Consider the following 12,888-nt stretch of genomic DNA (forward strand, 5'->3'; position numbering starts at 1 on the left):
CTACTTCACATCCATTGGGATGGCTATAATATAAAAAATGGAAAATGACAAGATTCAGTGAAGATGTGAAGAAATTGGAACCCTCATTCATTACTGACAAGATTGTAAATTAGAGCATTTCTGGAAAACAGGCAGTTTCTCAAAAAATAAACACAGAGATACCATATATCCAGCAATTCCAGTCCTAGGTACATGCCCAAGCTGATCAATAGTTAGATAAAATGTGGTATGCATTCATACAATGCAGTATTATTCAGCTATATGAAGTACTGATACATCCAACAACCTGGAAAAACTTGAAAAACATTAGTGAAAGAAGCTGTCCAGAATAGGCAAATAGAAAGATCTATGGTTGCCTAGGACTGGCAGGAAGAGGGCTGGGGAAAAATAGGGAGTTACTGTTAATGGGTACAGGGCTTCTCTCTGTGGTGATGAAAATGTAAAATTGATTGTGAAAATGGTCGAAAAATCTGAGTTTATTAAAAACCATTGAGCCCTGACCGATTTGTGGTTAGAGCATCAGCCCATGCACCAAAGCATCACAGGGTCGATTCCAGCCCTGGTCAGGGTTTGTGTGGGAGGCAATCAGTGGATGTGTCTCTCTCACATCGATGTTTCTCTCTCTCCCACCCCACCTCTCTCCTCCCTTCCACCCTCTGTAAGGATCAATGGAAAAAATATCCTTGAGTGAGGATTGAAAAACAAAAACCAAAACCAAACCCTTGAATTGTACACTTAAATGGGTAGATTGTATGGTAGGTAAACTGTATATCAATAAACAAAAGCAAAAAATATTAGGTAAAATAAAAAATTTATAAAAATAGGTTTCAGGTTTTAAATTACTTAAGAGCCTAATAGTTAAAACTGAATATAATCTCTGAAGAAAAATCTAGATAGCTAACCTACACAGATTAAATTCTGTTCAGGTTAGGTTAGAACAATCTATTGAAGATGATAGTTTAGAACTGTAGCCACATTTATCTGGATGATGGGGGTAGGGTTTCTCCCTCCTTTTATCAGCAATGATGTCATTTTTAAAAATTAAATTTATTGGGGTGATACTGGTTAATAAGATTATAGTATAGGCTTCAAGTATAGATTTCTATGATACATCATCTGTATATTGCATTATGTGCCCACTACCCAAAGTCCCATCTTCTGTCACCATATATTTGACTCCTTTACCTTTCACTACCCTCATCCTTCTTTCCTCTGAAAATGACCATACTGTTTTCTGAGTTTTTGTTTGTTTTTCTTGTTTGTCCATTTATTGCTTTCAGTTTTTTAAAAATATATTTTATTGATTTTTTACAGAGAGGAAGGGAGAGGGATGGAGAGTTAGAAACATCAATGAGAGAGAAACATCGATCAGCTGCCTCCTGCACACCTCCCACTGGGGATGTGCCCGCAACCAAGGTACATGCCCTTGACCAGAATCGAACCTGGGACCTTTCAGTCCGCAGGCCAATGCTCTATCCACCGAGCCAAACCAGGTAGGGCTGCTTTCAGTTTTATATCCTACATATAAGTGAAACCATATGGTTCTTGACTTTTTCTGTTTGACTTATCTTGCTTAGTATGAGAAAGGCAATGATGTCTTCGTAAAACAATGACTCTCGTTTATCCTTTATATTTTTATTTTAAAAAATATTTGTTTTTGCACAAAGAAAAATATTTTATAATATGCAGCCAAATGCTTACAGTAGTTAACTTTGAGATGCAGTGTTACTGCTAATTTAAGTTTTCTTCATATAATTTTATTTTCTATTTTCTCTGAGATTGTATTTTTAATGAAGTTACCAAAAAATACATTTTTTCTTACCAAAAAGTTAATTTTACTTATACAGTATTATCAAGTTCATTCTTTAAAACATCTTCTATAATATAAATCTTTGAAATGTATTTATTCTGGTTATGTGCTTTCTGTACATTTCCATATTAGTAAGATTAAAAATCTATAGTGTGCCCTAACTGGTTTGGCTCAGTGGATAGAGTGTTGGTCTGCAGACTCAAGGGTCCCGGGTTCGATTCTGGTCAGGGGCATGTACCTTGGTTGCGGGCACATACCTAGTAGGGAGTGTGCAGGAGGTAGCTGATCGATGTTTCTCTCTCATTGATGTTTCTAACTCTCTATTCCTCTCCCTTCCTCTCTGTAAAAAATTAATAAAATATATTTTTTAAAAATCAAGTGTACTAGAGGCCCAGTGCACAACATTCATGCACTGAGGAGGGGGGGAGCCCTCAGCCCAGCCTGCGCCCTCTCACAGTCCGGGAGTCCTCGCTCCTTACCACATGCCTACTCACTGCTCCTTACCGCTCGGCTCGCTGCTCCTTACCACTGCCGCAGAGATGGGAGAGGCTCCCTTCAGTGCTGCTGCACTCACCAGCCATGAGCCCGGCTTCTGGCTGAGCGGTGCTCTCCCTGTGGGAGTGTACTGACCACCATGGGGCAGCTCCTGTGTTGAGCATCTGCCCCCCTGGTGGTCAGTGTGCATCATAGTGACTGGTCGTTTTGCCGTTTGGTCGATTTGCATATTAGCCTTTTATTATATAGGATTGGAGAACCAAGATGGTAGTGTAAACTCCAGTATTCACTGCCTCCCCCAATCACATCAAAATTACAACTAAAATACAGAACAACCATCATTCAGAACTGCCTGAAATCTGACTGAATGGAAGTCCTACAACTAGAGAAGTAAGAAGAGAGCACATTCTTTTTTATTCTCTAAGTAAAGAAAGACTGATTGGAGGGGCAGAGGAATAGAACAGGCTGGTCTGACAACCACCTGTGGCATTTATTTTTAATCAGGAGTAATATCTCCAAGGCCTCACATGAGAAGCAGGGGATCCCAACTCCACACTAAACCCCCAGCCCAGGGTTCCAGAACTGTGAAGAGAAGTCCCTAAAACTTCAGGCTGTAAAAACCAGTGGGGATTATGGCTGAGTGATGTGGAGGCTGCTGGAGACCCAGGTGTTTCTCTTGAAAGGCCCACACACAATCTTTCATAGTCTAGCTTCCTCTGAGCTCCTGTGCTGGGCAGAGGCTTTGGAGGAATCTAGGAACATATGGGGAGGAACTGGACTGTCAGATATCAGGGCAGGAACTTGGAGGTGACTTTCTCACAGCCTGGGGTGCTCACAGGGTTCATGGTTCCCATGTTGGTACCTCCCCTATGGCAGAGTGAACTGGCAACCATATCTGAGTTTCCATCAGCATGGCCCATACTGTTTTCTCTGCCCTGATGATTCCCTGAGATCTCGCCCCATCCAATATGCAGCCCCATCCAAGCTGTTTGCAGATACATTTTTATATGAATGGCCTGTCCTGACTCAGGCTTCAGACTTTGCTAAAATCTCTTAAACAAGCAGTAGCTGGAGTCAGCCTGTCACAAACCTATCAATAATGGGCCCAAGACCCAGCACTAGCACCAACCTGCTTTGCTTCACAACTGGGCCTTGCCTGGGCACTTGCCAGCCAAATACAAGTAGCAGCAATCTGTAGATCTCTCTATAGCTCCTGCTGGGAGGCCCCAGAGCCAGTGTGCCCAATAGACAGCTTGAGACTATACCAGTTTACAACTCTTCACATCCACAAGCGACACACTCAAAGGGAAGACTCAGTGAGCACCAAAGCCCCACTGAAGCAAGTCCTGCTCCACAGGGTTGTCTCCTGCACAGTAGTTCTTCCACTGTAGTCGCAGCTGGTCCTCACAGACAATTGGCCTGTGGGTCAATTCCTCCCAGTGATGCCAAAAGCAGTCAAGGCTCAACTACAAGACTGTGCACAAAGCCCACACAGGGGCACACCTCGAGTGCCCAGCTCAGGTACCTGGGGAGGCTGGGCCACTGGGCTCTGTAGGACACCTATTATACAAGGCCACCTTACCAATTCCAGGAGACATAGCAGCTCTACCTAATACATAGAAACAAACACAGGGAAGCAGCCAATATGAGGAGACAAAGAAACATGTTAGAATGAAAGAAATGGAAGCAAGCAATCTACTGGATACAAAGTTCAAAATAATGGTTATAAGGTTACTCAAGGATCTTAATGAGAGCTTCAAGGGACTTAGTGAGCCTTTCAAGGATCTTAGTGAGAATTTCAAAGACATGAAAAAGGACCAGTCAGAAATTAAGCATATACTAGTTGAAATAAAGAATAATTTATAGGATTTTAACAGTAAAGGATTCCGAGGATCAAATTAATGATTTGGAATATGAGGAAGCAAAAACATACTCAATCAGAAGAGCTAAAAGAAAAAGAATCCAAAAGTATGAAGATAGTGTAAGGAGCCTCTGGGACAACTTCAAGCTTACCAACATTCGCATTATGGGGGTGCCAGAAGAAGAGTGAGAGCAAGATAGTGAAAACCTATTTGAAGAAATAATAATAGAAAACTTCCCCTACCTGGTGAAAGAAATAGACTTACAAGTCCAGGAAATGCTGAGTCCCAAACAAGAGGAAGCCAAAGAGGCCACATCAAGTAAGACACATCATAATTAAAATGCCAAGGTTTAAAGACAAAGAGAGAATCTTAAAAGAAGCAAAAGAAAAGCAGTTAGTTACCTATAAGGGAGCACCTATATGACTATCAGCTGATTTCTCAACAGAAACTTTGCAGGCCAGATGGTGTGGCAAGAAATATTCAAAGTGATGAATAGCAAAGACCTACAACCAAGATTACTCTACCCAGCAAAGTGATCATTTAGAATTGAAAGTCAGATAAAGAGCTTCACAGACAAGAAAAAGCTAAAAGAGTTCATCACAACAAACCAGTATTATATGAAATGTTGAAGGGTATTCTTTAAGGAGAGGAAGAAGAAGAAGAAAAGATAAAAAATATGAAAAGTAAAATGGCAATAAATACATATCTATCAATAATTGAGTCTAAATATCAAAATAAATGAACAAGAAATCAAATCAACAAGATAAATTGATGAATAAATTGATGAACCAGAGGCATGGAAATATGGATCAATCTCAGAGGGAAGATGGGTGTGGTGAGTGGGAAGAGATTAACCAAAGATATACATATATGTATTACTGATGGACACAGACAATAAGGGGGTGAAGGCCTGGAGTAGGGCAGGAACCGTATGGAGGGGGGCAATGGGGGAATAATAGGGGACATCTGTAATACTCTCAACAACAAATATTTAAAAAATAAAAAAATCAAGTGTATTAAAAACATGCAATATAAAGAGAATACATAAACTTAAATTATTCAATCCCAAAAAGACACAACCATAGAAATAGTAAAACAAACCTTTGTTTTGGCTCCTGTGTGATCAATTTCCTCTTCAGGGGTGTGCTCAGCATGACATTTTGGATGACCTTCTTCTTGGTCAACCTGCATTTTATCCTGAAAAGAAAATAAGTAATTGATAGTAGTTATGGTGTCTATTTTTTTTAATAAACAGCATCTTAGAGTTCAAGTCTGTTTTGAACTGTGTAAATAGTAAAATAGAAGCTTGTTTTCAATCATGAGAATAACTACAAGTAACAAAACACACACAAAATAAATGGAAAAATTTCAAGTCAAATTCATAAAAGCAAGCTTACAAACAAGAACAGCAGCAAAAAACCCCTATTAAATTTCACATGAAAAATGTCAATAAAGAATTTAATGTGGGAAAATAAAAAAGATACAAAATTTATGTACTTCATAAATTCAATAATATTTTTAAATGTAACAAAATACTCAAGGAAATACAGCAAAATTGTCAAAGTTGATGTCTATGAATTATTATAACATAAACTTAAATTTTTTTTATGTCTAAAAGACAAACTTTCAACCAGTTAAGGCTGCCAAAATGGACTCTCTATTTGGCAAATAATACTAAGTATTAGGTTTTTCTGGTTTTTAAAATCTTATCCTTTACTGTCCTTTCAAAGAGAAGAAAGCTTAGGATTCAGGAATCAGTATAATTTAGGTCTTCTAATATATCTGGAGTTAAGCACATACAGGATAATCAGAAGGCTAGCTTTAATAAAAAAATAAGTTTATTTGTGCCAAAGACAAAAACAAGTTGTAAGTGTTCTTTGTCGATAAAAGGATAATTATTTCTGACATATCAACTCGCCCTGCACCTTCTAACTGTACAGTTTCTCCAACCCTGTGATTGAGAAGAGGTGAAAAAAGTAACATGGGGGCTATGGCTGGTTGCTCAGTGGTTAGAGCGTGCAGGAGGCAACCAATCAATGTGTTTCTCTGACACAGATCTCTCTCTTTCTCTCTCTCCACCCACTCTCTCTAAAAATAAATGGAAAAAATATCCTCAGGTGAGGATTAACAATAATTAAAAAAAAGTGACAGTGGTGAGTTGATGTAATGTAGGAAAACACAATTACATTATTTACTCCATTTCTTATAATACTAAGAAAAGATGCTGCCAATTAAAAGGCCAAAATGCTTTGTCATTTGGCATTTAAAAAAAATATTTTTATTGATTTCAGAGAGGAAGAGAGAGGGAGAGATAGAAACATCAATGATGAGAGAGAATCATTGATCAGCTGCCTCCTGCATGCCCCCTACTGGGGATCAAGCCCACAACCCTGGCATGTGCCCTTGACCAGAATCGAACCCGGGACCCCTCAGTCCACAGGCCAACGCTCTATCCACTGAGCCAAACCAGCCAGGGCTCACTTGGCATTTTTGTTTTGTACTTACTCAAAGAGCTCTTCTAGTGTGTATATATATTTATACATCTAAAGGCAAATTAACCAAATAAATTGGTTAAGGTAGTTCTAAAACTTGTTCACATTCAGAAGCCAATGCTTCTGAAAATCATTCAATTAATTTGTTAATGTATGTATTTTTCTACATAATAATGTCCTTTGTGCCATCAAGACCATTAATAAGTGACCTATCATTTGTTTAAAAAATTGCTCCAGTGTAGGCCTTTAATATCTCTCTATATAAAAGCCTAAGCGACTGTTACCACCGAACAACTGGAACAACTGGTTGATGAGTTGCTTTGATGTGCACTGACCACCAGGGGCAGATGCTCAATGCAGGAGCTGCCCCCAGTGGTCAGTGCGCTCCCACAGCCAACCTCCCTCAGCCCCCCCACCTCCCCTGCCTGCCAACCTCCCGTGGCCCCTCCCCCATGCTGGCCAGCCAACCTCCTGGGGTCCCTCCCCCTGGCCGGCCAACCTCTCACGGCCCCTCCCCCCAGTTGGCCAACCTCCCACGGCCCCTCCCCCCTAGCCAGCCAACCTCCCACAGTCCCTCCCCCAGGGCCCCAATTGGGGGGGCTGGCAGGCCAACCTCCCATGGTCCCTCCCCCTGGCGTTGCGGGGCCAGGATGAGCGGGAGCAGCAGGCGGTGTTGAACTGCTGGTTTCAGCCCAGTCCCTGCAGGCCACACCAAGGGACCCCCACCCGTGCATGAATTCATGCATCAGGCCTCTAGTACTCTATATTTAATTAGAGGAATTTGAAACAATTTTACATACCACATCATCTTTGCTTTCATCCTTAAATGACGTTTCTGTCTCCATAGGAACATCGCTGTGATCCCCTTCTATATTTTGCTTCTCAATTACTGATGCACTAGCCACACTGAAGATTCCATGGATGTTAATGCGAACTTTAACCTTCACTTTAGAATTATCACCATCAGACTGTGGGAAAACATTCTGAATAGTGAAGCTCCCTTAAAGAAAAAAAAGCTTTGATCAATACATGGGCCTCAGATTAACTCATTCAGTTCATTAAATTCAGTAATTTGACTATCATCCTTCCAATGCTGGCAAATAATTGTAAAATTATTACCACATCCAGATTAACTACTGTGGGACAGGTATTTTCCCCAGATCATTTTCATACCTTAATAAATTTGGTATTAAGACTCAGAAAGAGTAAGTACCCGTCCAAAATCAACAATGCTAGAAAAAAGGAGAGTTGGGATTTTAACCAAGGACAATCTGACTCAAGGCAATATAACTTTTAAGTATGTTTTTAATGCTCTAAAACCAAAATAAAATTCAAATTTTTGAGTTTGAAAACCAAATATAAAATTACCCCTTTTTGCTACAAGCTATGCAAATCATAATCATCTTGGTAATTCATAAATAAAATGACTTAAAATTTTCCTGCATTTTTCCTATAGCAAAATTGCTGTTATCCAGTCACTAATACCTACAAAGGTCATATTAATTTTTCAAGCACAGTTACAAAGAATAACTTTGTAGATAATCAGAGAAATTTGAATATGGACTGTATAGTAAACAGTATTATTCCAATGTTAAATTTCTTGGGTATGATAATGATGTCTTTATGTAAGAGAATGTTCTTCTTAAGAGACCTATGACATGTAATTAGTTGTGAGTTGTTGCGATATCTATACCAAACTTTCAAACGGTTTGTCAAAAAGTGTATGTATCTGTGATGTTAGCAACTGGATCTAGGTGAATGTATGGCGTTCACTAAATCAGCGGTCGCCAACCGGTGGTCTGCAGACCACTGGTGGTCCGTGAGGTCCGAAAGGTTGGCAACCACTGCACTAAACCATTCCTTCAATTTCTTATAGCTCTGCAATTTTTCAAAATTAAAATGGTAGAGAGATAAAACACAAATGATGAAACATTCACCATCAAGTCATTAAATCAACATTTTGATATACAGAGATTTATAGATCATGCAATTATTCTGAATTATTTATAATTTAAGGCAAATGTAAAAATAAATATATAAGTACATTAAGGAGTAAATTATGTAAGTAGAAAAAAAAAGAAATCTAATGCTACCCTGGCCAGGTGGCTCAATGGGTTGGAGCATCGTCCTGTATACCAAAAGGTTGCGGGTTGATTTGCAGTCAGGGCATATACCTAGGTCAGTGGTCGGCAAACCGTGGCTCGCGAGCCACATGCGGCTCTTTGGCCCCTTGAGTGTGGCTCTTCCACAAAATACCACGTGCGCCAGTGCGATTGAAACTTCGTGGCCCATGCACAGAAGTCGGTTTTCGGCCTGGGCGAGTCTATTTTGAAGAAGTGGCGTTAGAAGAAGTGGGGGTACGTTCGCTGAGCCCTCAGATTGACGTTTTTAGCAAAGGCCAGCTTAGGAGTACCCTAATTAAGTTCATAACAATGTACCTACCTATATAGTTTAAGTTTAAAAAATTTGGCTCTCAAAAGAAATTTTAATCGTTGTACTGTTGATATTTGGCTTTGTTGACTAATGGGTTTGCCGACCACTGACCTAGGTTACAGGTTCAATCCCTGGTCAGGAGGCAACTGATCAATGTTTCTTTCTCATATCAATGTTTCTTTCTCTCTCCCTCTCCCTTCCCCTCTCTCGCAGTGGTTCTCAACCTTCCTAATGCTGCGACCCTTTAATACAGTTCCTCATGTTGTGGTGACCCCCAACCATAAAATCATTTTTGTTGCTACTTCATAACTGTAATTTTGCTACTGTTATGAATCGTAATGTAGTATCTGATATGCTATATGTGTTTTCCGATGGTCGCGACCCACAGGTTGAGAACCGCTGTTTTGGAATCAATAAAAACATATCCTCGGGTAAAGATTAAAAAAAAAAGAACTCTAATGTTAAAAAATCTCAAATAAGGATACCCATAGTAGAGAAAGAATACTAGGCAGAAAAAATGAGTAGTAAACAATATGGTTGGCCTATGTTGTGGGTTGAATTATGCCCCCCTCCCTGCCCATCATATACTGAAGTCCTACTCTCCAATACCTCAGAAGGAGACCTGATTTAAAGATAAGGTCTTCACAGAGGTTAATCAAGTTAAAATGAGGTTATCAGACTGGACTCTAATCCAATGACTGATATGTTTATTTGGAGACAGATATACAGAGAGAATATCATGTGAACATGGCCATCTACAAGCCAAGGAAAGAAGCCTAGAATGGATCCCTCCTTCACAGTCCTCAGAAGGAAGCAATCCTTCCAGCTCCTTGATTTCAGACTTTTAGCATCCAGAACTGTGAGACTAAATTCTATTGTTTAAGCCACCCAGTTTGTGGTACTTTATTAAGAAACCCTAGCAAATGAATACCACGTTCAGTAATTAATATCTATGATTTAAATAATGTACTTGAAATATTTATAATGTTCCTTTTTTAGTCTGTCAATAAAAGCAATACATATAGAGAATTTTAAAACTTAAAAATTATTCTTTCTTTCTTTTTTTGTTGTTAATTCTCACCTGAGGATATTTTTTCCATTGACTTTAAAAGAGTGGAAAGGAGGGGGGAAGGAGAGAGAGAAACATCGATGTGAGAGAGACACTTTTGATTGGTTGCCTCCCACAGGCACCCAGATAGGGGCTGGGGATCAAACTCCCAACCCAGGTAAGTGCCCTTGACTGGAATTGAACCCGAGACCCTCTGGTGCACGGGCTGACACTTTAAACACTGAACCACGCTGGCCAGACCCCTTCTCTTTCAAATGATATAAAATCATGATTTTTTTGTATTTTTTAGGAAGATTACTCAACTAAAATGGATATTACAGTCCCCTATTCTCACTTTCATATCAATCTAATGATACTCATTCTATTTGCCACCAGTGAGCATAAGTTTAAAATCAGAATATATGCATAGTAAGTCTGGCAGAACAATTTCAATTTATTGATTAGACTTTTTCCATAAAAATGAATCCTTACCCAAACCTTTTAGGCCAATTACAGAACACTTTAAATATAGATGTCAAAATGAATTGAAAATATTCAAACTTTGCTGTTATTCCAGAAATCAACTCTGAACACTAACAAGTACATTTTAGAAAAAGTTATGGAATATCTTTCTTTTAAAGTCCAGTGCTGGCTTAGCTTAACTATCAACTTATTTGTTTCCTTAATTCAAATATTAACATATTATTTATAAAAATAAAAAACGCATGAGAACTTTCTCTTACCAATCCTTGGATCAGGATAAGGCACTTCATGTAAATTAGTATAAAATGCTTCTAGCTCAAATGGTTCCTTCTTGTGGAAAGTAATGACCTTTGAGAATGGAGCAGGATGGTTCTTACAGAATACTTCACATTCCCTAACATGGAGTGAGAAAACACTCAGTTTAAAACAAGTAGAAACTTGCCTATGAAAATAATTACAGAATCCACCTCATTTTTAATTCATAAGTAGCAATTACAAAGGCCTCTCTCCATGCACAAAGTATAGAAAAATAAATTGTTTGTACTATTAACCTGGATTTTGACAGGCTTATGGCTCAAAGATTTTAGAATGTCTGTCAACATAATAGTTCTACTAAAAAAAAAAAAAAAGTACCTGAGAATAGGTATATGTTAAGGCCAATACAGATAGTTTTTTTTATTGTTTTTTGCTTCCACCTGAGGACCAAATCCTACCCATTAGTTTCCAAAATACTTTCATATGGAACTTCTTTTATTCTAGCTTCTATAAAAAGGAACTTTTATTTAAAAAGAATTTCAAACCTACAGAACTGTGCAAGAATAAACAGAATAACACACACACACACACACACACACACACACACACACACACACACACACACACACATATATATTTTAAATATACTTTTATTGATTTCAGAGAGGAAGGGAGAGGAAGAGAGAGATAGAAATATCAATGATGAGGAATCATTGATTGGCTGTCTCCCACAAGCCCCCTACCGGGGACCGAGCTTGCAACTCAGGCATGTGTCCTTGACCGGAATCAAACCCGGGAACCTTGAGTCCGCAGGCCAACCCTCTATACATTGAGCCAAACTGGCTAGGGCACTATATATATTTTTAACCTAGATTTGCTACTATTAACATTTTACCCCATTTGTTTCATAATTTGAGTGTACACACACTGTCAATGTATGTGTATATTTTTTTCTGAAACAATTGAGGCTGTTACATACATTTATGGCCATTTACCGTTAAATACATCAATGTGTTTTTCCTAATAGGGATATGCTCTAATATGACAACAGTACAACTGTCAACTTTATAAATTTACATTGACACTTTAATGTATAATCCATATTTCAATCTTTTAAATTGATGTAATAATGTCATTTGTAGTATTTTCTTCTCTCCAGAACAGGCAATTTAAAAACCTACAAAGCGAAACACCGGAGTTTGCTGCCTCGAACAACCTCTTCAAAAATACAACTAAAAGACGGAACGGACATCATCCAGAACCACAGGAAGGCTGGCTGAGTGGAAATTCTACAACTAGAAGAAAAGAGAAAAGCATACCGAGACTCAGAGGAGGCGCAGTGCGGAAGTAAAATACTAAGGTACAGAGGTGCACAAGGAGCGGGCTGGTGGCTGAGGGCGTGGTTGTCGTTTTTAATCGGGAAGGAGTCTCAGGCTCTGAGCTCCAGTTCCGGGCGAGTCTCTGGGGACCCAGACTCATACGGGAGAAGCGGGACTGTCTGGCATCGGTCGGAACTCGAGGGCAGCTTTCTCTCAGAGGGGCTTGCAGCGATTGCCGAGACACTGAGAAGAGGGGCCTCTGAGAGCAGCCATAACTGCTAGCCCCGCCCTGTTGATTCTGTGAGACCAGCCCCGCCCAAGCCCTGCAAGGAGGCTTTTGCTGGATAGCCTAAGGCAGAGGCTAGATTAGCATGTCCCTAGAGATCCAGGAGCCAATGTACCCAGAGGTCAGAATCATAAAAACACACTCAGGGGGCAGACTCAGTGAGCACCAAAGCCCCATTGAAGCAAGTCTTACCCCAGAGGGGTGTCTCCAGCACAGCAGAACTCCCACTGCAGACACAGCTGATTCTCACAGCCAATTGGCCTGGAGGTCAATTCCTCCCAGTGATAACTACAACAATCAAGCCTTAACTACAACAAGACTGTGCACAAAGACCACAAGGGGGTGCACCAAGAGTGTCTACCTCAGGTAATTGGGGAGGCTGAGCCACTGGGCCCTATAGGACAC

General features: G+C 39.7%; 1 protein-coding gene across 1 annotated transcript in view; it reads right to left on the reverse strand.

The window, feature by feature from the left end:
* Positions 1 to 12,888, reverse strand: part of HSPA4L (heat shock 70kDa protein 4-like) — a 54,874-nt gene that overhangs the window by 14,437 nt on the left and 27,549 nt on the right. Inside the window, exons 11-13 of the mRNA XM_005877763.2 lie at positions 10,884 to 11,017; positions 7,460 to 7,659; positions 5,269 to 5,364 (exon numbers count right to left, since the gene is read on the reverse strand). Coding sequence (XP_005877825.1) covers positions 5,269 to 5,364; positions 7,460 to 7,659; positions 10,884 to 11,017 — 430 coding nt within the window. The remainder of the gene's footprint in view (positions 1 to 5,268; positions 5,365 to 7,459; positions 7,660 to 10,883; positions 11,018 to 12,888) is intronic.

Source organism: Myotis brandtii, unplaced genomic scaffold (assembly GCF_000412655.1).
Source record: "Myotis brandtii unplaced genomic scaffold, ASM41265v1 scaffold53, whole genome shotgun sequence".
NCBI classification, from domain to species: domain Eukaryota; kingdom Metazoa; phylum Chordata; class Mammalia; order Chiroptera; family Vespertilionidae; genus Myotis; species Myotis brandtii.